The 26,699-nt window shown below is 44.5% G+C and overlaps 1 protein-coding gene across 3 annotated transcripts in view; it reads right to left on the reverse strand.

Annotated features, from left to right (window-relative positions):
* Nek11 (NIMA related kinase 11) overlaps nt 1-26,699 on the reverse strand; it is a 221,000-nt gene that overhangs the window by 22,486 nt on the left and 171,815 nt on the right. For all 3 annotated transcript variants that reach the window (XM_037207892.1, XM_028869889.2, XM_037207893.1), the window contains one exon: nt 16,935-17,031. In XM_037207892.1, coding sequence (XP_037063787.1) covers nt 16,935-17,031 — 97 coding nt within the window. The remainder of the gene's footprint in view (nt 1-16,934; nt 17,032-26,699) is intronic.

Raw genomic sequence — 26,699 nt, forward strand, 5'->3', positions numbered from 1 at the left:
AGAAAACTACAGGTCAAGTAAAGAGCATCACAGTAGGGATAAAGTATCTCCTGGCACCTTGTCCAGTTTGTTTAGTCACTAGAATTTATTTGCATATTTTTGTATTTGCAAATTATTTTTAGGATGCAGTGTAGAGTTGATTAAGCACACCAAACCCTTGACAGGTTTTAGACAGCTGAGTTAAATCCTTCTGTGCTTCATTATCTGGTCCCTGCAGGTAAGACACTATTGCGAAAGAATGGGCAAAGCATCACAGAAGTGTAGCTGAAGAGTGACGAGGCTCTCCTTGACTCCCCAACGTCATCTCAATTCTTCCTTTCTCAGAGCATCAGCAGTAATAGCCATACCTTGATATTCTCTGATTGAGACGTGACCATAAAAATAGAAAGTCAGGTGGTGGTGGTGCTGCCTTTAATCCCAGCACTCGGGAGGAAAAGGCAGGTGAATCTCTGTGAGTTCAAGGCCAGCCTGGGCTACAGAGTGAATTCCAGGATGGCAAGGACTACACAGAGAAACCCTGTCTTGAAAAAAAAAAAAACCAGAAAGTCAGAACACTCCTATTAATTAATGAGAGTAGAAAATATGGGGTGGAGGATGGACAGTTGCTCTCCTAGTGGATCCAGGTTCAATTCCCAGCACCCACATGGTGGTTAAAAAACCATCTGTAACTCTAGTCCTGGGGGGGGGGATCTGACACCCTCTTCTGACCTCCATGGGTACCACCATTCATGTAGCTCATATATGTACTGCAGGTAAGACACCCACACACATAAAAGAAAGAAATCTCTAGTAGAGAACATAGCCATCCAACCAGCCAAGAGTACCTCTGTCACTTATTCCCCAAAGATTTAAATAGTACAGGGCTTAGTTCATATTGGGTGGCTTTTCATCAGCAGTGAGCCACCTTTACAAAATTCCCAGGGATGTTTCCTGTAAAACTACCCAGGCTAATATTTCAGTCAACATGCTCTACATCAAACGCCATGTGAAAGGCTTGGTCCTGCTTGAAGAACTGCTAATGTGTTGGCATTCTTGATAATGAGTGTTAGAACTGTACCTTCTTGATGCCCATTTGACCTGGGTTTGTAGAAACTCAGAACCAAGCTATGCACACGACCAGGCAGTGATAGTCAGTACGCTGACTTCCTAAAGTTCTCCCTTTCATCATTTACTTCCTCTGTGTTATTCAACTAGGTTTATTGTCTTTTCCTGATGCTAACACGGACTAAAAAATCTTCTCAGGTGTAAGTGTTAATCCCAGACCAGCAAAATATGCTATTCAGATGTGCTAACTGTGAGTCATGTTTTTAAAAAGATCCTGATGAAGTATTAGAACATAAATATACCCTTAAGTGAGGTCGGCTTTCAGTTCCTCAAAGGCAAATATTATATCTTTTATTTCTCTATGCTCCCTATAGTAGTAAGCACTAGTCTCTACGAACAGTAGGAGTCAATAAGTGCTACTGAATTAAATGAGAGCTAACACTTGCTGTATTGCTGTTCCCCATTGTTCCTTAAAAGATTTGAGGCTATGTGGTTTTTGAAGGGTAAGGGTTGCTGAGCACAGAGTTTAAGAGTTCAAGAGGCTCAAGAGCATGGCACCAGCTTCTGCTTGGCTCTGGGGAAAGTCTCATGATAGAGAGTCCCACAAATACAAATGTTTAGGAGGGAGGATACACTGAGAAGGGAGAGGAGAGGGGGGGCAGGCTGTGGAATAATCCTCTTACACACTGTAAAGATTTGTCACTCAAATTGGTTTAATAAAATGCTAACTGACCAGTAGCCAGGAAGGAAGTATAGATGGAGCAACCAAACTAAGTGCTGGGAAGAGGAAGGGCAGAGTCAGGAGTCACCATCCAGATGCAGAGGAAGCAAGATGAGGATGTTGTACTGAGAAAAGGTCCAAAGCCACAGGACTAAACATAGAAAAGAATAATGGGTTAATTTAAGTGTAAGAGTTAGTTAATAATAATCCTGAGCTACTGGCCGAGCATTTATAATTAATATAAGCCTCTGGGTGGTGATCTGGGAAGCAGCTGCTGGGTATTTGGGAGTTGCTGGCAGGACAGAAACTTGTGCTTTCAGACAGGTACAAAGACAGAGAGAGGGAGGGAGAGGGGAGGAGAGGGGGATAGAGAGGGATAGACAGACAGACAGACAGAGATAAAGAGAGGGAGATTGGGACAGAGTCCTCTCCTTTGCTTTCCTAGTCCATCTGAATGAATAACCATCTTATCCTTGGTTCCCCCTAAAGGCTCCATCATCCCTCAGCATCACCACACTAGGGAATAAGCTTGCAACAGAGAATTCCTTTGGCAACACACTAACCCATAATTCCTTACTGAGAGTTTGGTTCATTCTGGGAGGCTTTTTTAAAATCCCAAGCTAGGAGGTGCAAGATAAAGTAGAGAGAAGACTTGTGGTCTCTGGTTCACCATCAAGGAGCTGCATTCTACCCAAAGGCTGGGTAGAAAACCAACAGCTCTTGCAGATTTCATAAAAAGGCTGGACACAGGGCAAATACAGACTATACAATCTGGACAGACAGACAGACAGGCAAATGCATGGAGCTAGGGCTTGTCAGAGCACCCTCCTGAGTGGAAGCCACCATGCAAACCAGTGTCCAGGTAGAGAAACAGGAACTGTAATTCATGACTGCTCAATGTGGGTCACCCCTCCAGAGGGACCACATATCGGAGAGCCCCACAGTATTATGGGATCTAGCACAAGCAATGCTTAGGGGAAATTTCATGGCACTGAATACATAAAATAGAGCGAAACACAGGTGGGCAGCTCGGCTTAGTGTCTGGACAGTTGAAAGACTTGCAGTGAATCCAACCCACAGCCCTCTCTAGCTTGGTAGGAAGATACATCACCTACTATTCTTTGTATGCCAGACTGTATCTGTGTGTTTGTACATGTTTATACGTGTGTGTGTGTGTGTGTGTGTGTGTGTGTGTGTGTGTGTGTGTGTATGGTGATAGATGTATGTGAGTGCATGCACACATGCAGAGGTCAGAGGAAGATGTCAGGTGTCCTCTATCACTCTTGGCTTTATCCCTTTGAGACAAGGTTCTTACTGAATCTGGAGCTAGGTTGATGGCCTTGTCCCCTGTCTCTCCTCTTCACGGTACTAGAGTTACAGGTACACCTCCATGCCCAGTTTTTTACATAGGTTTTGGAGAATTTAGCTCAGGTCCCCCAAGTCACCTCCCAGACCTTACATCTAGAATTCTTACTTGGGCTCTGAAGATGAAACTCTAGTCTTTGTGTTCTTGGGGCAGGTTATCTACCAACCAAGCAAACTCCTAACCCCTTTAATAAAGAAGTGACAATTTACTCCTCTAAAGCTTCTTAGATGGAGTTGATGTAAAAAAAAAAAAAAAAAAAAAAAAAAAAAAAGATTTCCCAGGAACTTCCTTGAAGCAGTTCAGGTGAACAAACTTACAGGCATTCTCACATGGCAGCTGACTCTTAGGACCCAGTGGCAAGGATCTCTGCACTGGCTGAACACTCTTGGTCATGTGAAAGAGGGGTGTACCTGTTACCAGGTCACCCCTCCACCTAGCCAGAAAACACCTGTGCTTCCACACAAACTTCCATACGACCTTATTATCTATCCAGTTTGTCTAAGGTTTGTTCATTATTCTGGTCTTGACAGAGTTCTTCCGGATATTCCACACCCACGAGGGCCTGATGAAGGACAGCTCTGATGCCCTGACTCTACCCCACATCATCAATAACTCAAAATAATGTGGATTTGGGGGGGGTACTTTTTGCCAGTATCTACAAACCTTACTGTCTGGCAGAAGCTGTCAGCTTCTTCCCCAAGGTCCCATGAACTAGGGGCCCAGATGTGGCAAATCAGAAACTGTCAAAACTCAGTGAACAGAGCCATAAACATCAGGCCTCCTTCTTATGTGGTGCCCATTTTGGGGTTTTGAGCATCAAACAGATATGAGTATTTCAAATAATATTGGAACAGCTTTATCAGTTTATTGTAATTTTATCATAGTTATGATTAGCCATCTCAAAATGGTACTTGTTGCTCTCAGATATGAAAATAATAAGAAAAACCACATTAATTTAACTATGAAGAAGTAAGGGACACTAAGGTGGCTGCCAGCTTCCCGCCACTCTCCATCCCTGCACCTCTGTCTGGGAGCTGACCATAACTACAGGGCCTTCTTGCGGATTTTCTGCTTGACTTCAAACTTGAAAAAAAATAAGGAAAAAGTATTTATAATCAGACACCAACCTATAAACCCCTGGGCTGACGAATGATAACTGAAAATGTCAAGCAACTGGTGAGAGAAGGGGCCTCCAGCACTTACTGGGTGCCTTCTCCACGTTTCCACAGAGTACAATTCAACGCTTAGATGCGGAGGGTTCCTGCTTCTCAAAGGGGAAGAACCCAAGGCTCCAGGAGGCACAGGGATCTGTCTAAACCCACAGTGGGAGGAGCCAAACCGCAAGGCTGTGAAACTCCCGGAAAGCCACATTCTTCTCAGAGCAGTGCCCAAGAGGCTCCTGGCATCTAGACAGAAGAAGTGGAATTATGGTGTGAAGGCATTCGGCTTCAGCTGGCACATCTGCACATGGGCACCTCCATCTAGAAGAAAATTCCTAGAGAAGACTTTAAGGGAGAAAGTGAGAGCCTGAGGCCCTGGGTGGGGGGAGGGGCGTGTCTACAGAGGAAATGATCCAGGAGATGACAGGAACCTGGGTGGAGAGCATCCTCCAGAATGAAGAAACCTCATTTTCAAGCCGCTCAAAGTGGCACTGGCTGGCAGCCCACAGCCATCAGGCCTCTGGGAAATTGTCCTCAGCTCAGCCCAGGCCTCAGTCCGTACTCAGCTTACACCCAACCTACATGCTGCAGTCAGGGACTGGTGTCCACTGTGTTCTAAGTTCAGTCCCACATGTCATTGTGGGGCAAATGTAAGCCCATCCCAGAGTCTGTGGCTTTTATGCTGAGGACCAGGCCTTTCTGAGGTTGTACCACAGCTCTCTTTGCCCTTGGCCATTCCTGCTTCCTCCCTGCACCTATATGTAAATCCAGAGAGCGCCCAGGAGAGGCTCTGTGTAAGCAATCTCAGGCCTGGCTTTCTGGTGAGCCTCCCTACTACTATGGAGTCAGAGTAGCCATTAAACAAAGGAATCAGTCTGAACTTGCTTACATCCTTAGGACATAAGCCCTTGTCATCAGCTCCTAGTCTTCTGAAGAGGTAACTGGCCTTGCTGAAGATTTGGCTGAACCATAGTGGGGAAAATCGATATAGAGGTTAGATTGTCACACTAAGTGATTGTGTTACAGAATAGGGACGAAACAGACAAAAGTCCAGAGGACGAGATCTTCATAACACCCAGGAATCTAAGCTTTGAACAACCATAGGCATGGGCTGAGGTTCCACCTGAAGTTGCCTACACTGGAGTGGTAGAGACCAGTTGTATGTGCTAAACCTTGCCTCCATAGGAAAGGTCAAGTCATTCCCCACCAGGGGAAACAGACACACAGGTAGGACATGGATGAGTCCATCCCCTTGGAGGAGATGGGCTCCTTCTCTGGATTTCAGGAGCACTTGCACCATTCACAAGACATACGGCATTCATCACTGATCTGTGTATGTGCATATATGTGAACATGTGTGTATGTTCTATGTGTATGTATGTGCACATGTGTATGTTCTATGTGTATATGTGTGCACATGTGTGATCTATGTGTATATGTGTGCATATGAGTGTGTTCTGTGTGTATATATGTGCACATGTGTGTGTGCTCACATATGTGTTGACCTTGACTTTGGGTGCCATTCCTCAGGTGTGTGTGCTCACACATGTGTTGACCTTGACTTTGGGTGCCATTCCTCAGGTGCCATTCAATATATATATATATATATATATATATATAATGACAGCCTCTCTCACTGGCCTATACCTCACCAAGTAGGCTAGGCTAGTTGACCAATACACCCTGGGGATTCTCCCATGTCTACTTCTCCAGTACTGGGTTGCAAGAACACACCACCATACTCACCTTTTAAAACAGCAACAAACAATAACAAGAAAAAAATGGCTTTTTTTTTTTTACCGAGTTGGCTACCTCTCCAGTTCTCACTTACTTCCAACCTTTGAACCCCACTTTCAATTATCCACTTGCCTTCGCAGAGCATAAGTCGTCTGTCGTTTGTCCATAGCTAATGCCTCACATCCAACAAACTCTCGAGAAAAGAATAATTAATTGGTCCCAGTCCTTAAGACAAGACAAAGAGGTCTGACAGACTCCTGGAAGGGTCTCTTGCCCTTCATACATATTCAAGACTCTCTCTCTTTCAACAAGGAGCCCTCATTTGCTGGTTACCAAGTGTTATCTGTAAGCTTCTTTGTCTTAACATTGAAGTGCTAGTTTTAATCAGTTGTCCCCTCAGAGTTGCTCCATGGCACATGCCTTTTATTAAAGAAAGGGAATGCTGGAGATATACCTAACACCTCTCAGATGGGATTTGAAACCCCGATGAAAAGAATCATAGTTTCGCCTGTTTCTCTACTGAAGGGTTATTTCAATCAGTGAGACAGAACTGACTTTATTCATAAGGCATTGGAAATGCTAAAATAGTAAGTTCAGAGAGAGAGAGAGAGAGAGAGAGAGAGAGAGAGAGAGAGAGAGAGAGAGAGAGAGAGAGAGAATGCCCTGCACAAATGAGATGCTATCAAAATACACACTGACCCAGGAAAACATGTGGACGGGGACAGAGTGTGAGAGCAGAGCCAGCCCTGCCTGTCAGATTTAGATGAGGTTCCACCTCCCGCATTCTCATCCCCAACCCAGTGGGGTTACCATGTGCTAACAACCACCAAGTCAGAGTGACCAGGCTCCAGGGCCAGTTTCCGGGTACATAAAATTCTCATGGACATAACAAGGCTCCCTAGAGTTCCTGACGGTCCTCGCCTTCCATGACACCCAGCTTCTCTTCCCATCCCCCCTTGGCAGTGCTCACCAGCATTGGGGTTCAACCAGATTTAACCAGACTCTCAGGCATCTTGATATGCAGCCCGCCACTTCTGAGATGTCAGACAGTGGGAATGTTTCAGAACTTTGCAAATACCACCTAATTCCTGATAAGACAGGGTGGCCTGCCCACCTCACGTGTAGACGGCGTGAGTGACATGCAATAGCAGATGCCTGGGTTAGTGCACTCCCTGCACAGAGGAAGGTGTCAAGAGCAAGCCTCATTCCACGTCACACTGCCACAGCTTTGGTGTGGCAGAACCTGAAGTGACACCAGGACAAGCCTTGTGTCCTCCTTGGGGCAAACATTTTCTTAACAAGTGTGCTGCTCAACAGAGATGCTTACAAGCCATTGCCGACACCAAGCACCATGTATCAAGCTACTGAGGACAGTAAAGGCCGTGGGCTTCTCACTTTCAGTGTGACCTTCCTCTGCTAAGGTCTTACTGTGATCGAAAGTGAAGGGACAGTTTCAACAACATGTGAATCAGCTACTGGATGCTGAACCAATTACTGCATTTGACCTCAGTGTTGCCTGTGGAATCTTCTCGTGCCGTCTACAGCCTCTGAAGAGTTGACTTCGGCCCTCTCCGCCAGGGCTGTTTTCTGACCTTGGTAAGATATCTCCAACGGTTGACAGCCAAGCTCAACAATGAAAGCACCAGAAATGCATTCATATTTTCCCCTTCCCTCTCTCACACGTGCCCTCACACAGCACTTAGGGAAGTCTCTGCAGCGTAAGACCCACTGCCATCTGGTGATGACACCTAAGAGGACGATGAACCAGTGTGGGGCACTGGAAAGTGCACACACGGTTCCAGCTGTGCTTGCTCAGGTACAGTGATGTGTGCAGCCATTGCACACACCAGAGTGCTAGGCAGCCTCTCCTCTTCAACCCAGACCGTACAGGAGGCACTGGGGAGATGCTCAGTCAGTGCAGTACTTGTTGCACAAACGTGAGGAACAGCGTTCCCATCACCAACACCGACGACAATGTAAAAAGTCACTTGTAAATCCAGTGCTGGGGAGTCAGAGGCGAGCTGAACCCTAGCGCTTTCTGGCCGTTCAGTCTAGCCATATTGATGAGCTCCGGGTTCAGTGAGAGATCTTGTCTCCAAAAACAAGGTGGTCTCTGCCTGGTTCAGGCCTTCAGGGCTTCTCCGTGGCCTCTCATTATCAGGTTGAGTCTTGGTAGAGTAGATCTAATCCTTAGAAATCTCACTTTATGATAGTGGAGGCTGCTTCTACTGCGTCTAGGCACTAAGCGCTCTCAACAACTCTAAGAGCCTGACAAATCGTAGCAGTAAAGCCAGTTTAGCCTCAGAATTTCCTAGGTGGCAGGTCTCTTTAACAGAACACTCAGGACTAGATGTTTGGGAACAAATACTAGTGAGGTGCCAGGCTCTAACTCTAAATCTACCTCTCCTTATGCTAATTCAAAGGGGAACAAGGGAATTCAGAAGCACAGGTTCCAACACGTGTCAGACTCTTCACCTAGATCCCTATCCACCATCCTAGTCACAGTCACAGTCCATGATGTAATGGTAACTCCACCTACAAGATGTTTTAGAAAAGGAAATACAGACACAGACAGCAGATGGATGCTGCCAGGGGCACAATATGATGGAAGGACCTGACCCACAAGGAGACACCAGGAGGGAACTTGGGAGAAGACCACACTGTTCCTTAATCTTGATTGTGCTGTCAAAACTGATGGAACTATGAACTTAGAAGAGTGAATGGCAATGGGATTTTATATTTTATTTTATATTTTACATAAGCAAAAGCAGTGCTATTGCCCAAACTCATAGAACTGTATGCTAAAAGGGGCCCAGAGGTTCCACTGTATATCAATTACGCATATTCCTTATTAAAATAAATGCAAAACAAATATATTTTAAGCCCTAAAAATTTGAGTGTCATAACAAATATATTAATATGAATATATATTTTACATGTCATTTGACTTTTATTATGACTTGTCATTGGCAACAAATGTCTCCAGCTTGGATGTGACATGACTCTCCAGACAGTTTGTTACAAGGCAAGTTCTGACTCAGGAGTGGCAATCCAGACAGCCTACATTTGTCACAGCTTCCAGGTGATGCTCATGCTTTTAGGAAGTCTGAGACACTAATGAGACCATTGGATGTGGAAAGCTGAGTCTACATAGAGAAGTGTCTATGCAGGAGTGAACCCTTTTTGTGGTAGCCTATGTGAGTCAAAGGAGCCATCTGTTGGTGACCGTGTGTCACTCTCTGCAGAGGTGAATGCTGCCCAGCTGTGTAGCTAGAGTTTTCCTGCCTGGCCCACAGTTAGGACAAATCTCTGTCACCCACCAGTCCCACAGCCGCTCAGACCCAACCAAGTAAACACAGAGACTTATATTGCTTACAAACTGTATGGCAGTGGCAGGCTTCTTGCTAACTGTTCTTATAGCTTAAATTAATCCATTTCCATAAATCTATACCTTGCCACGTGGCTTCTGGCTTACCGGTGTCTTCACATGTGGCTTATCATGGTGGTGGCTGGCAGTTTCTCTGCCTCAGCCTTCTGCTTCCCAACTCTCCTCTCTCCTTGTCCCACCTACTTCTTGCCTGGCCACTGGCCAATCATTATTTATTGACCAATCAGAGCAATTTGACATACAGACCATCCCACAGCACAGCTGTTATTCCACGGGGTCTTTTTCTTCACCTCCAGAACATAGCCTAGACCCAGGCATGGACTCAATCTAGCTTATGGTGGTAAAAAGGTTTTTCTCAACAAACATTTAGAAACTTCGCCCTGGCATAGAGGTTTTAGGAGGTGAGATGTATATATATATCCATAAATAACATTATCTTTGGATATACATGGAAATTGATCAGCAAAAAAAAGTTCATACTAATTTCTTGTCATTCTTCCAACTTTCCAATGGCTTTGAAGGCACCAGTTAATAAATGTGGAGAGCTACATACTGCCTATGCCCAACACAGGACACTCATTTTTGGAGTGGTCTTCCCTACAGGAGTAAGAAGTAGTCATGGCAGAAAGTGAGGTGTTGGAGGATGAAAAAGTGGTCGGATTATATAGTCAGTGACTTCCTGATACTTTTCTACCAAACTGGCATTAATGCTTTGTTTAAAGCTATATGTGCCTTTACAAATAGCTTCCTCACAGACAGATGCCCTCAGGTTAAAAACATCTCTCAGCAGACCAACCCTTGACAACTCTTCAGATATTTGGCTTGAGGCTTTCCAATGGGAAGTAAATGCACATGTATCAGGAGTTCATTATAAGCTGTCAACAGCTATTAAATGTTTGTGAAATTCCATAAACCATGGGAATGGAAGGAAGCCCTAAGTGAGTCAAGCCCTCAGTGAATGTGCACTGTTGATACAGCACGGCCATGCCAAAAACCCTATCCCCAGACCCATGGGTGAACGGCAAAGCCTTGCCCCAGGGTGAAGCTCAAGAAATGGCAAAACTTCCTTGGGGATCCCAGTGTGGGTGTTGATAGTGTGTCTAGAAAATGTCCATCACAGCTTTCTCCTCTGGGATATTTATGGCCTGAAGACTGTCCCCTACAGAGACTGCTCCTACTTACATTAGCAAAACCTACCTCCTTCTTTTGAGTTGTACAACAATCTGCCTCTCTGTTCAAATCTATGCAATAAACACCTGAGCATCCAAGGCACTGCAGTTTCTCCACCGGAGAGCCCAGACTAGCAAACCCAGCATTTCTGTGTGTCTGTGCATCCGTCTTTTCTTTATTTCCTTGATGCCCCAGTCAGGTCCATCCCTGGAGCCAAGCTGAACATGATAATAAACTATGTTTAGTGCATAGTCATGCCATTTCAAAGCACCTTAAAACCAAGCCTATGAGGAAATCTTACTTTGCTGGAGAGAAATCTGAGGCACAAAGATGCTGTGCAACCCTGCCAAGGACACATGCTCATCAAGATGTTATATTTGATTTCTGCTGCTGTAATCAAACACTCTGACCTAAAGCAACTTAGGATAGGAAGAGATTTGTTTGGCTTAAGCTTCTAGGTCACAGTCCATCACTGGGGAAAGTCAGGACAGGAATTCAAGCAGAACTTGAAATAGAAACCATGGACAATGCTGCTTGTTGGTTTGCTGGTTTGCTCCCACACTCAGCTCTTGCTAAACTAACTTCCTTATAAACCCTAGGACTACCTGCTCTGTGAATGGTGCTGCCCACAATGGGCCCTTCTACATCAAGTGATAGTAAGACAGTCAAGGCAATCCCCTTCAGGCAAATCTGATTTTTGAGCCATCCCTCAATTGAGACTCAAGTTGACAATAAGGCTAACTAGAACAAGTGGTAAACAGGATTACGAATCTAATCACCGAGTTGCCTTACCCTCCCTTGACAACTGTGCTAAAGTTGACTTTGTGCCAGACACTGAATAGGCTAAGTCATACAGGCCCAGGATCCCACATCTGAGAGAATTTGGAGGTTGGCAATGTGACCCCCACATGTTCTGTTCCTTAGCTTCCTCAGAGAGCTTTGCACACTCACAATGGACGCTGGCATCACTGCAGCCTTTAGAGGAACTGATCACTGCACTGGAGCTGTCTAGGTGGGAACCCAGATCTTGCTTGGGACAGTGGCAGAAAAATTCAGTTGAGTTTTGAACATCTAGAATTTGAGAAGATTAATGGGTATGAAAGAGAAAATGTTGAGGACTGTGTGAATTTGTATATATTTGCTGAAATACTAATGGATACAAACATAATGAATAAATAAAAGTTGTAACAAGCCTTTAATGTAATACGGAATTGGTGAAATACAGAAAAACAAAATTGGCCATGAGTTGCCAATCACTGCATTGGTGAGGTTGATGAGTCTTGGTGAAGGGATTGATTATACTGGATATTTTTCTATAGTCTTCAATTTTCCAGGATTAAAATGTTCAAATTTCACATGGGTACACAGAATTGAGTGTGAAGGATGCCACCAAAATGTCTAGCCTGGGTTAAATAGTCATGAAACACTGGATAAATGAGAGACATCTTACAAAACGGTCTTATATACGCTCAGACTGGCAATGTCACAAGGACAAAGAATGGGTGTGGAATAGCTCTATCATAAATGTCAGTAGTGACAACTGAATGTCATGTGTGGTCCTGGCTTGTATTCCAGACCAACAGTGAACCAGGAGCTGGGGAGATGATGGCTTAGTGGGTAAAAGTATGTGCTGTACAGCCTGGTGGCCCGAGTCCTCCCCAGAACCCAGGTATACGGCTGGATGTGGCACATCTGTCATCCCAGCACCCTCTGGAAGGCCAGCTCACCGTGAGTACAAAGCTTGGCAGAAACAAGAAAGCCCCTGCCTCAAAAATGTGGAAGGCAAGAGTTGTTCCCTGACCTCCACATACAAAAAATGGCATCTGTGGACCTGCACTCACACACAATTTGCTCATGTACACGTATGTGTGTGCGTGTATGTGGTATGTGTGTGTGTGTGTGTGTTTCTCCACAGCCAGCCTGCTTACTTCTCTTTTTTAAGTACACATGTTCATCTCAAGAGCACACCCCCCAAAAACCTGAACATTAATTTCCATCCTGAGTCAGCATCCCAAGGGTTCAGCTGTAGAAATAATGCTACCACTTTGCGGACCAGGAAGTTGAATCTTAGAAAATACTTACTATGGCAGCATGGTGGTCCACACCTATAACCCCATCATTCAGGAGATGGAGGCAGGAGGATAGTGATTTTCAGGCCAACCTAGGCTATGATGTAAGACCCTGTCTTAAAACAAATCAAAAACAAACCGAGCAAAGGAAGAAACTCACTCAGCAAAGGTCAGAAACCCACACTTCTCATCACCTCTCTAAATCCCACTCCTCTGTGAAAGCCATGGTGGGTTTCCACTTCTCTCTGAAGCCTGCTAACCTTCCTTGCTGACCATGTTTAGTACCTGCTCTCGGTCCCAGCAGACTGCTCTTAACCATCGCCTGTGCTATAGAACACCTGTGTTGCTGTCCAGCCTTTGACTTGATGTTTGACACTTTATAAACACTATGACCTCCCTGGGGACATACATCACTCCTTGTTCTCTTCTGGGTTTTTACAGTTGACACATGTATGAACATGCGTGTCACTGTACAGTGAAGGGACAGCAGGGCTCACCCCCCCCCGACTGGGTCCTAAGTCTGAGAATCTGGGTAAATACAGCATTTTCAGAAGATGCACTGCTCTGCAGCCTCAATTTCTGTCTGTCTGTCTATCTGGCCTCTTCCTTCCTATTCTTCTTTCTTCCTTTTTTTGTAGAATGATACAGGGCCTTATGACATGGATTCTAAGGAGACAGTAGGTTTTTCCTCCAAAGGAGCATCTCCATCCAAGTGGTAGAGGCTTGAATGGCATGTCCATATTAAAAGGCAAGCCACAAAATTACTAGTCACATTTAGTCAAGAACTAAGGAAGACCAAATCCCAGCATGGAGAAGGGAAGTGCTCACAAGGTCCTCCCTTTAACCAAGAAGCTATCTGCAAATGACACCCATTGGGCGTCAACAGAATGGTGCTTGGTGAACACTGCCTGGGAAACTATGAGAGAGGCTCCAGGAAGACAAGTGGAGGGCCTTTCCCCTCAAGTGCATTTTGTTCCCTGGATTGTTCTTGGACGTGATTTCGTTCCTCCTGCGACAAACGTTTACATTCAATTTATAAGACATGCTTATTCTTGTTGGATGTCAGAACAGTACCCTGAATCTGGATAGGGCCATCTGCCTCGCTTTCATGCTCTCCCAGAGTAATCTATAACATGTGCCGGGCATCTGTGTTTAAATTGGTCTGTCCTGAGAAAGTTCTGGGAAAGGGCTGCTCTGTTAATATTTAGTAAGTGCTCACCGGAGTTAGTTTACATGTTTTTTCTGATCATGTTTTCTTGAACTCAAACAACCTTTCTTGGATCATTGCTTTCTTTCTTACATTTGTGTATAAAAGTCCAATGAAACTGAAATAAAGTCTGCAGCATTTAACTGTAGTCCACCCTATTCTTTTAGATCCTCAAATCCCACGTCTCCCAGACAGATCTGCATAGGTTGACAAATGTCAACTCTGGGAGAGGGAAAATCAAGTTTCTCCAATGGAGTGTCATTGGGCATTTCAACCACATTCCAGGGTGAGTTCTGTGCCTAGGAGTGGCTGACCAACACAACCCTGACTCCATGGTTTGTGGGGGTGTGTGTGTGCGTGTGTGTGTTTACACTTTTTTGGTTTTGGTATTTTTTGGTTTTGTTTGTTTTGGCTTTATTTATAGGTTTTGTTGAGAGAGAGAGAGAACATATGAAATTGGGTGGGTAGGTAAGAGGGGAGGCTCTGGAAGAAGTTGGGGGAGAGGAAAGAATACAATCAAAATATATTGTATGCAAAAATTTTAAAAAGTTTAAGGAAGAAAACAACCTATCAATACTTAAATAACTAAAATGTACTTTGGTCAGTTCAGTCTGACAAAGCCTCTTTGGTTTCAGTTATTTGAAGCAACTTTTAATATGTTAGGTAATGGACATTGTGTACATTGCAAAAAGTAATGAAGTCTTAAGTAACAAAAACTGTCATGGTCATGACCATATTAATGTTCAAGAGTGAAATAAGTTAGTTATTGTTCTTCTCTTTAAAGATCAATTGAGAGATTAGTAAACCTTTCTCTTACATCTTCCTCATGAGGAGAGATGGAGTTTAGGAAGATATTGGAAAATGAGTCCCAAGTCTCCCATTTCCAGTTCCTGGGACTCAATTGTTATCATGGTAACTGTGTTATCCTGTCAGCATCCTATTGTAGGCAGAACTCACAATGAGCATCTAAGCATGCTTACAGCTTTCTGTTTGGAAATAACTCAGCAAGTTTTCTTTCCAACAGTGGTCTTAATGATACAATATATTGGACGGGCAATTTATAAGCAATATGACTGGGAAATGATTCTCCCTCATCTTCCCTAATTATTATTCATTTAGGTAATAGGTTTCAGAGGGCAATTCCTGAGTTAGAATGTCGGTAGTATGGGCCAGCAAAACACACAGTTCACAGGTCAAATCCACCCCTTCTCCTGTTCATGCATCCTATGAGTTAGGAATTGTCATTATTTTTAGTGGTTGGAAAAAACAAACTGAACTGGAGACACAGCCCACTGGAGGCCTTGTCCTTAACATGCTCAGGTCTTGGATTCAATCATCAGCACCATAAAAAGAAAAAAAAAATAAAGAAAAGAATAACCATTGTGAGGCCTGAAAATTATACAAAATTAACATTTCAGCCTCAAAATAATGTGGCCCAGAGATACAGCATGTGCAATTATTGACATAGTGCCCATGGTTGCTTGTATGCTGTAAGAGCTGAATAATTGTTACAGAAACTGTAGGCTTACAAAGCCTAAAAACATTTACTACATATTCCATTGTCGGGGAGGGTGCCGGGCTCCATCCTACAGACATGGACTGTATGGGAGGAGTTGACTAGGAAGCTAAGCATCTCTTGTCACAAAATCTGTCACAGGAGCTTGGGGTGGAGATCCAGGCATTTGCTGGCCAGTGTTCCTGATCCCAACTACCACTGCACACAGTTTTGTAGGAGAGGCCAATTGGAGTGTCACCTGTTTGAACATTGTGTTCTCCCAAAACACACAGTGAAAATTAACCCCCAGTGCCATTGTATGGAGAACTGGGCCCATCTGGGATCTGATCAGGTTATAGCAATTCAACCGTTATGAAGAAGTTTACCAAGTTGATAAAATGTCTTGAGGGAACTGGCTAGGCCCCTTTTTTCCAGTCTGTCCCTTCTGCCATAAGAGCTTACTGCACTTAAGGTGCCATCTGGGAAGTAAAAACTGACCCTCACCAGACACTGAACAGCTAGTGTCTCAATCTTAGACTTCCACACTCACAACAAACTTATATGTTTACAAAGAACCAGGTTTCAGGTATTCTTCACAAAAGGACTAGGATAGAATTTATTTCCTAGATGGGTCAGGTAACAGCTATCTAAACATGTGGATGCAGCTTTGGGACATGGTAACAGGTAGAGGCTAGACTGTAAAGTGCTGTTCTGGTGAAGGACCAGAGAAGAAAGCCACAGAGAGCCTCAGGCTTCTCAGAAATTGTCTAAGTGGTCGTGAACAGAGTACTGAGCGGGAGATGGATAGTAAGGACTGCTCTGATGCCAACCCAGAAGGAAGCTGCTATTGGAAACTAGAGGAAATGCTACCCTCATTATAAAGTGGCAAAACCCTTGGGTGAATTGTATCCATGTTCAAGTACATTAGAAGGAAGAACTTTTTTGGTGATAAACAAGCATATTTGGAAGAAGAAATCTCTAAACAAAGTGTGATGATGGAGGGATGCTTTCTCGGGACTGCTTACAGGAAAATATGAGGAGAGAAAAGTTAACTAAAAATGGTATGTCTGAGCCTGATCATATAAACAATAAAGAAAGTATGTTTGGGAGAGAATACCAATGGCATACCCAAACAAATATTTGGTAAGGTTTGTTTGAATTCTAGGAAGCTGAATGTTACTCACCCAAACAATGGAAGAATGATCCCAAAGGCATCATATAGATCTTCCAAGGTTTATTCCCAACACAGGGTCCCAGGGCCTTGAGGGGTAAATGAGCTCTTAGGAGAAGCCACATAGTGCTTCTGCCCTTCTGCCAATCACCATGAGAGGATGAAGTGATAAGGCACCATCTTGGAAGCAGAGATGCCCAATCATCACCAAAAAAGGGAACTGCTGGAACCTTAACCTTTTCCCTCCCAGTCCCCACAGTTAGACTTTGTACTGCTTATAAATTACCTAGTTTCAGGCATTTTGTTCTAACACCCAAAGGAGCTAAGACATCATCACACAGCTGGATCACACATTTGGTGGTTGTGCTTTAGCACCACATCCTCTGGGGACAAGCACACTACTTACTCCTTCACGTGTTTCATCTTGGTCCTGGCCATCGCACTGTTGAAAATGGATGGTCTGGGGGACATGTCCACAGCCACACTAGTAATGGTCCTTGTGTCTGAAACAGCAATGCACATCCCTTATTGACGTCAGCAGCACTCCTATAACCTCAAGGTGACATTCAAGGCAATCAGAGAAGAGAAGCTAATCCACCTTTGCCACAGATAATGCTACATTAATTAGAGAGTAATTCAATTATCACAGCACATTAATGAGATTTATTTCAAATTATATGAGTTTTTACAGTTTTGAGCTGTGCGAAGATTTCAACCACCAACCCTCTCTCAGAAATCTGTTTAAACACAGTGTTGTTATTTAAAGGATGAGTTTTTATATTAGAAAACTCAGGAACTATCTATAGAGGCAAAATTCTGGGGAGCTTTGGGTCAGTCTCTCTTAACAGTTGTGCTATCCATTTAGCTAACAGGGATGTCTGCTAATAAACACACCTTTCCCTGCAGCCCAATCTCACACTTGGCCACTAGCTCTTTGTTGCAATGAAAAGCAGAATGCTGATTGGAGTCACCTGCAGCCCTGGGTCCAGCAGAATGGAGGGGGTCAGAGCTGGTGTAAAGGTAAAATAACTGTTAGGAAAGGTGAGATCTGACAAACTCTGCTGGGACACTTCTTCCCGAGAGACCCCAGAGGCCCTTACAAAACACATTAGGACTGAGAGACCCTGGAACAGCACACCTTCCCACTGAGAAGCTGAACCCGGACTGGGGAGATGGCTCAGTGCGAGGACTAAGCTCAGTTCCCAGCACCCATGTGGAGGCTCACAACCATCCATGTGTGACTCCAGTTCCAGGGAGTCAAACACTCTCTTCTAGCACCTATGGGCATGAAGGCATGAAAGTGGGGCACACATCTGTGCAGGCGAAACACCCACACACATAAAATAAAGATGCAAAGTTAAGTAGTTGGACCTGACTCATGGCAAGGGCTCTGTCCATCCATAGAGTGGGGCTCCCCAGTCAGCCACACTGCTTTGCCTCCATGGAGCTAGGGGAGAAATTCTGTTTCCTTAGGATGTTGCTCACCCATTGGTAAAACTCATACTCACTTACCAGCTACACCCATGGAAAGACCCAGGCTGTGAAATTCCTGCTCTTTTCTCAGTTAACCTTACGTAAATATGACTGATTTGACAGCAACTCAATGAGCAAGGACCAATTGCTGTTTTCCATAGTAGAAGTATTTTTGTTCATATTTTAAAGTGTAAAAAGAGATAAATGCAAACCCTAGTTTTGCTAGGATGTATTCCGCATATATCCACCTTTTGGATAGATCCAGAGGGCATGGGCTCTGCCCTTCTTGTTCTTATAGATTTTGTTGAGATGACATTTATCCCGCATAACTTTGTGAGCCTCGGCTCTTTCCTCGGGATAGATCCCTGGATACAAAATCATTGGCATGAACTTTGAAGAGGGCACATTCCAACTAATGAAAGAGCCTCTCTGTCCTCCCTAGTCCCTGACCACGTGCCTTCACATTACAGTCACAATTAATGACAACTGATTGCTGCCCTCTCTTTTTCTTCTGCCGCAGCAGCTTCCTGCCAGTTCTCATCTTTCCATCAGCCCTGGCCAGGACAGATACTTGTCCCCAGGCAAAGCTAGGGGTGGGAAAGAGGAAGGCACGGGGGTTCCCTTCACAAAAGTGTAGGACTTGCTTGCACCTGAAAAGGTACTAAGCATATCACAAGCATGTTCCAGGTGAGCTCAAAAAAATCAGTTCTGCCAAAAGTAAGAGGTAAGCTCCTTTGCCCTCTTCAGGAGAGGGCTAGCAAGTCCTGAAAGCTTATGTAGCTAAAGGTCAAAGCAATTTCCAGGAGCTCTATGGGTTATTTTGAGCTGACCACTCTCGGCAATGCTGGGAGGGATGCTAGCTTTCAAGTCCAGAGGTAGAGAAAGGGGAAAAATGATTTTAAGCTGCAGGATGGGCACAACATGGTGCTCGGTAAACAAATCCTTCTCCATGCTTCTTACTGGGCAGTCTTTTCTTCCTCTCCACCCTGCTCTCTGACAGGAACAGTGGTAGTTTTATGTCAAATAAAAAAGATGACACATTTAACAATCATGGCAGAAATAATCTAGGTATCCTATAACCAGTCACTGAATCCCGAATGCTAATTTGATGTGACTTGCCCAGAGCTCCTGTTTTAAAATGCACATTTGTAAGGAATAGGTCCAGATAGAGCTGGGGATTCCGTATTTCTAATAAGTATCCATGTGGTGCTAATGCTCCTGGTCGTGGGGTACATTCTGAGTACAAGGCTCTTAGACTAAGCTACATGATCCGGGGTCCAGGGCACCGTGGCAACACAGGACTCCTTATTCAGAAAGCAAGCTGGAGCTGATTCCTCCCTTCTGCAGCACCCTCTGGGCCCATCACGGTATTTTATTTGTTTATCTTTCTATTAAAATTTTCTTTTACTCTTTTTAGCTAAATATTTAATGTCCCCTTTTCTTGGGAATTAGTGACATTCAGAGAGGTCTGGGAGTCCCTCTGGTCCTGACTCTATTCCATCTACATTTAAGTCCTCTGAAGATGGTGACAGTAATCATGAGGCTGAGTGCAGGGAGTGGGTGGTGGCAGATCTGTCCTCCCAGGAGGTAGACTGAGGAGAGAGAGCACATAAGCAAGACTTTTAAAACTCTGCCACACGTTTCATGGTCCCACCAGATTTCATTCACAAAACACACATCCAAAGATAAAATGTCATTAATGTGCAGCTCCCAACTAAACCTGGGGTCCTGTGTAACTGCATGCACACAACACACACACACACACACACACACACACACACACACACACACACACACCCTAATAAATAGTGGAGTTCTTTCTTAAAGGTTTTTTAAAAACCAGAAGAATCTTTATTGCCTATGTTGGTTTTTAAATTAATTTTCTCTTAATAGATTTCAAGAGAAGTTTCATACAAATAGAAAATAGTATGTGTGAGACAAACACAAGTGCCAGATGCAATTGCAATGTCAAGAGTTTCTAGGGATAGCTAGAGCCTCTCCCTTCTCTCGGGGTCTTGCATCATTGATCAGGAATAACATTCTTACTTGCTTTGGACTGACCTTTGTTTTGGCTCCACCTCCACTGTTTTTCTAAAGTACAATGTTTGTATATCATATATTGAGTGTCGTGGGGAAAACGCTCACCTGTAAGGACCACAGCTGCTATTCCAGCTCTCCTCTCCCCAGCTACACTGCCCTCAGGCTCCCTCCCTGAGCTTCAGACTCCTTGCTTTCTATTTAAGTGATTTCGTTAGCTGAGAGCCTTCCCTCACTTCTGTGAACAGGTGTAGGACTTGGTTACAGTCGCAGAGCTTATCACAGAAGAGGCTCCGAGCAACGGCAGGAACCAGTGCATAGGGACAAGTGGCTGAGAGTGACAAGTGTCCCGAGCATTACATGACTGTAGGCAAAAGCATCATCGTGAAGTCTCTTTTCTCTCCTGCGAAATACGAAGTGATGAGGATTATAACACCTGCCACACCCCATGGAGATGTTTTGACAGTGAGGTGAAAATACAATGATAGGGAGAAGCATTTAGCAAGCAGAAGCTGTGCTTGCAAAGCTCAGTTCATAACAATATTATCAGGATCCCTCCCACTCCTGTGGATGCTCCCCGGCTGAGAGATCTCCCAGTAGAGGTGACAGCTTGATGGTACTGACATTTTACCAGAAGAGAAAGATTCTCCTCTCATCCTCCTTCTGAGATTTCCCTCTGCTCATTTCAGTGGTTGGACAAGTGACCTTGATCATAAAACAAGCCTGTGCCCCCCCCCCCACTAACCATCCTGCATGTGGGCAGGGAAGAGCTGATGTAGGCACTGCAGGGGTGGATATTTTGGCTGTGATCTCAGTGAAGTGCCCAGGACATTGCTTACTCGGGAATCCTTGCAGAAGCTGCCTCTGGTGTGCTGGTCTCTTAGAACACTTCCACCTAACCTCCCTTAACTCTCTCCTCTTTCCCTTAAGTTCCCAAGGCATATCCAGAAATTAGCAGTTGCTTGTCCAAATGTTTGTGAAACCATGTCCTCATGGCCCCTATTTCTTCTCCTCTTTGGAATGGAAAATGATGGGATATTCATAGACCAAGGGTCTTTTTTTTCTGAAAAGGGACAGTTAATCACCATTCTAGAATTTGCAGGCCATACAATCTCTGTCATATTTATTCAACTCTATTGTCTTAGCATGAATTCAGCCGTAGGTACAAGTACAGGAATGAACATGGCTATGTTCTAGGGAAATTTTACTGACAAGAACAGGCAGTAAGCTAGGCCACAGTTTGCTGACCTCTGACCTCTGACCTCAGTGTTGGAGAAGCATCATGGTGGTGGCTGTAGAACTCCTCAAGACAAACACTTCATTTTACCAATGGGGAGACTGAGGTAAGAAGAACCTCTGAGACTTGGCCCAAAGTTGCCGATGGAGAAGGGGAAGAGTTCAGGCTAGAACTACATTTGTCGGACTGTTGCATGAATCTTAAAGGGTCTTATTAATAAAATCAAATCCAAAGCCAGCTATTGTGTTAAAGCTGGAAGATCAGAGAAGCAGAACAAGCTACAGCTACCTCACTTTGCCAATTCCTCAGCTGATCCTGTTTCCTCAGACTGGAAGCCTCTGAGTCCTCATCCAGAATGAATCTCAGCTGAACTGCTGATAAAAGTCTAAAAGCTTAACTATGCCTTATATACCTTCCTGCCATCACTTCCTGGGATTAAGGGCATGAGTCACCACTCATGGCTGTTTCCAGTGTGACTTTGAACTCACAGAGATCTGGATGGATCTCTGCCTCCCAAGTGATAGGATTAAAGGCGTGTGTGCCACCATTTTCTGGCCTCTATGTCTATCTAGTGGCTGTTCTGTCCTCTGATCCCAGATAAGTTTACTAGGGTGCACAATATTTTGGGGAACACAATATCACCACAGTCAGACCCCCCAAAAAGAGTACTCCTTCTAATCCCCCATATATGGATTTTGATGTACTGATTTAAACAAATTCAGATCACCCGGTAAAAACCTTTCTCCAAAGGCTGAAATGTGGGCACAACATTACATCTGACCCTCACTCCTGCCCTTCCTGGTGGTGAGCCAAAAGCTTCTTCCCAGAAGGCCCATGTGTCAGTGGGGCACCATGAAAGCTGTTCACTCTGCTAAGAGGATTAGCTGACTCAATCTCTGGGAAGATGTTCTTCTCGAGCTTTTCCTTTGGTGATAGTGAATTTAGGATAGCAATGGAATTGCCTAAAATTGGCAAAGCAGGCTGCTGCCTCGCTTTGCCATGTCATCCCAACACCCCAAAAAGAGAATGCATTGTTCAGAGATACCTTTGAGGAAGAGTGGATTGCTACCTCAGCTGTAGACAGTCTCCAATTGTGGTCCTTTCTAGAAGAGCATAAAGCTGTCTCCCCCAAGCTGTGCTCCTCCAGGTGGTTCACATTTAATGACTGACGTGGTAGAACAGGAAGCTGGCCCTGGTGTCTTTTGGAAAAGTGGGGATCTGAGCTCCCCGTGAGTCTGGCGAGGGTTTGTCAGGGGTGCAGCTCTGCTTAGCTTCTCCTTTGCCTCATCCTGTGTCCCTGCCACTTGTGGCTTCAAGGGTCAATTACACACGGATGTCCTACACAGCCCACTTTGTGTCAGAGGTTGCTTCCTGCAGAAGCTAGCCCTCTAAGCATGACGACTTGGGTTGAAGGAATAGGGTGGGGTGGGGAATGGAGATGGTTGCCTTGAGATGAAAAGCAATGGTAGAAAGGATGGTATGACCATCCCTATCACCCGGCACCCATTCCAGCTCTTTCAGGGAATTGTGTGTATTGACACTGAATTGAAGCCACCAAATAAGAAGTCGATGGCAGCCCTGGTACAGCGACCGTGTCAAAGCCAAGCCACATTAGGAGTCTGGGGTGGGGGGTGGGGAGAAAGCCAACAGGAAGGAAGGGGAAAAGATGAGCCAGGTGACAACCACCTCTAGTGCCTTCTCCCAGGAGTGTGTGAATGGGGTCAGAGGGCTGGCCTGAGACACAACAGACGGGTGTGTGAATGGGGTCAGAGGGCTGCGGGTCGAATCCGGACTCTGTGACTCCATTCCCTCATCTATGCACATCAAGCTACCTGTTAGGATTATGATAAAAACTAAACAGAAGACTCTTTGTGTGTCCATGTGTGTGCACTATTGTTGGTAAAGGCTAAAGAAAAATTTACACCGCTTCCCTCATCCCTATGGCACCAGCCACCAGGCACCTTCTCAAAAACAAATAGCACCCCAGTGTCTGTACCAACATCAAGTTGTTGGGGGGAAAGTAGGTCAGCTTGGAAAAGTAAACTCGCCTGTCATCTCATAGGGGAGATGGTAAATACCAGAAGACGGAAAATGCACAACCCGTCTAGTTTTTACATGGATGTTTCCCGCTATAAACTTTCAACTGAATCTTATAGAAGACTGAAAGAAGACAGCACTGGCTAGGGCTCTGGAAAAATCTCCTTTCCTCTTAAATGTATAGAAGTGACTTCTAAGACTAGCCTGTATCAATAAAAAAAAGGAGAGAAAATGCCTGGCTTTAGATTAATGTCTTGTAGTTGAGTGTGGGCACCAGTCAGAGAGAGACGAGAAAACCAGACTGTAACTTCTTCCTAAGACAACAGCTAATGTGTGAGTTCAGTATTCTATCTGCCAGTGTGGAGACACTTAGCTTTGAAAACAAACCCTGCTTTTCTGGAGCATTGGCTTGGATTAGCTAGAAGACTAATACAAAAATCATGCCATTACCTCCCTCTCTTTCAGTTGAAAAGAATCACTCAAGTCATCCATGTTCACTGAAGACAAGTTGGAAAACACAGAGAAAGCAAGAAGTTCAGAGAACACTTCATATTTCTAGGGTGCACATGTGTGTGCTTGCATCAAATATGGCTTTTTACATATCATTGTTTTTGTGACACCTTTCTTACCAATGAGTATGTAGCTACAACATCACTCCTACAACATCACTCCTACAACATCACTCCCCACAGAGCTCTTTTTGAAGGTGTATTAGCCACAGTTGCTAAGCATTTATTGTGACTCCAGTTCTCCGCTATTATATGTAACTCTGTGGTAAGTGTACTTGTGTGTGTGTTTACTTTTACACATGACTTGAGATAAATTTAAGTTTTTAAATAAAGGTTTTCTAGGTCAAAATATTTAATTCTTGCAAGTTAGTATAATGTATATGTGGAAAGAAAAATATATTTCTAGGTTGTGAATACTAAAATTTGAAGGTGAGGCACTTTTATCAAAACTTTGTTCAATTTACCAAAATGTATCCAACATAAGTGTTTTTGAAGGTCTTAGCTAGCAATGACAGCATGTCTGTCCCTGGTTTTGAATCCTGGTTGTTCCTGAAGTGTGGTCCCTGGACTAGCATCACCAAGACTAGTTAGTTAATAATAACACAGTCTCCTGGGCTCCTACTGGGTCAGAACCTCTCAGGGGAGGGTGTGGAATAGCTGTCTAATGGGTCCGATGCTCTCAGCACTGTGAGAAGCACACTGGCACTTCCCATTACCTTCTCACGGTGTGTTCACTGTGTCCTGTCTGGATATGGCAACATATCTACCCATCTCGAAGCTCCCTGAAAACACGAATATCAGGCACATCTGATGCTCCCATATGCACCCTAGAAAGATTCTGTGCCAACAATGAGTCCAAACATGCTTCAGAATCAAGTGATTTTTAGTTGAGTGTAGCTTTCTGCAGATTTCTAAGTTTTCGCACTAAACAGTTCAACACTGTGATGGTGAAATCTCGATGGTCACTGTGACTGAATTGAGAGAAGTGAGGAGGATCAGAAAGCACACTTCCAGGTGTATCTGGCCTGGCATTTCCAGAAAGCCCGGATAAGTGAGAGAACAAAGACATCCAGGGAAGGAGTAAGTCTCCCTGAGTGTGAGCAGCACCCTCCACATGCTGGGAACCTGGGTGGAATGGATGGAGAAGGGTCTCAGCCAGCACATACACGTTCACTCTTCCTGAACAAGGGCGTCTACTGCTGCTACCCTCGAAATACAGACTCCAGCGCCGTCGCCAGCCTTTCCATACAGATTTGCACCAACAACTACCCTGCTGCTTGCAGCCTTCACTTCAGACTGGTGCCAGGTCATCCCCACCTCCCTTATTCTGAGGCTTCTAGTTTCTTGACTGAGAAACTACTCTGTTCTCAACAGATAGTCATTGTTCAGCTATACAGCCTCTAATCATGTAAACCAATCCAATAAACCCATGTGTGTATGTTTGTATGTATGTATATGTTTTATTTTTATCTTTTTTTTTTTTTTCGAGACAGGGTTTCTCTGTGTAGCTTTGCACCTTTCCTGGATCTCGCTATGTAGACTAGGCTGGCCTTGAACTCACAAAGATCCCCTGCCTCTGCCTCCCAAGTGCTGGGATTAAAGGCATGGCCACCACCACCCGGCTGTATGTATGTATATGTGTGTATGTATGTACACATGTACGTATATATACATATGTATGTGTGTATGTATACACATATGCCTATCTGTCTGTATGTGTGTATGTGCATTTTCTATTTTTTTCCATTCCTCTGAAGGACCCTAATGCATAATACTTTTAAATAACTGGATACATTTGTTTTGCTGACTGAACCACAACTGGTCTCAAGAACAAAGCAATTGGTCTGGTGACTCACAACTACTAGAAAGAAGAGCTTACTATTCTCCCTTGAGAGCCAGCACAGCTCAAATGGCCAGGTTAACCTGCTGACTCACAAGGGTAACTGTGAGTCAGAAACTGCCACAGTCAGATGATCCAGAGGCATCACTGGACCACCCCCGGGGCTGAGATGGTTGCCAGGCAATCTGCATTCCAACTCCTCTCCTAAGCTGGATGCTGTGGACATCCAGTCTCAGCTGAGCACTTAGCTGGGCAGACCCCAGGGCCATGGCTTTGGTTCTGCTGGCAGGCACTCCATGCTGGGCATGCCCCTGCCACTGCTGTGGTCCTCTGGGTGAGTGAGAACCCAGCATGGACACTCACTTCATTGTGTCAATCTGCTGTTACTGTATGAAGCACCTGCTCCCTCTACAGTCAGCAGCATGGAAGGTACATAATAAACTACCAAGCATCACATCATACTTGGTTTCTGCAGAAGCCAGAAGAAGACAAGCTGCCATAAAACACTGCAAGGTGTCTCCCAGTCTTCCTACCTAAATTCTTTGGTATTTTTAAGTTCTCTCTTGGCAACAACAAAAGCCCTTACTGTAGCAAATATCTGACATTTTTGGCTTCATGTCATTCCCCAACTGTGGCTTAGGGAAAGAAGACACTGTTTCTTTAGGGAATAAATTAAGCCAGTTCAGCAAGATGGCTGAAAGGATGAAGGCACTTACTGCCGCACAAGCCTGGAGACCCGAGTTTGATCCACAGAACTCAAGTAAAGGTGGAGGGGAAAAAACTGTCCACAAATTACCCTTGGCCCCCCCACATGTGCTCTGTGGCATGTGCCCACCCATACAATAGCAAGAAATACATTTTTAAAAGAATAAATGGATTCCCATTTATAAATGAATTATATTATATTATAAATAAATGGATTTCCTATTATAATCACAGGTTTGATGATTCTGGCAAGAGAACAAAAAAAAAAACTGTTCTCTGATCATGACATAGGCTGCCTGTCCCGTCCCTGAGCCATCTAGATAGGGACCGTGC

This window comes from Peromyscus leucopus, chromosome 7 (assembly GCF_004664715.2).
Source record: "Peromyscus leucopus breed LL Stock chromosome 7, UCI_PerLeu_2.1, whole genome shotgun sequence".
Taxonomy (NCBI): domain Eukaryota; kingdom Metazoa; phylum Chordata; class Mammalia; order Rodentia; family Cricetidae; genus Peromyscus; species Peromyscus leucopus.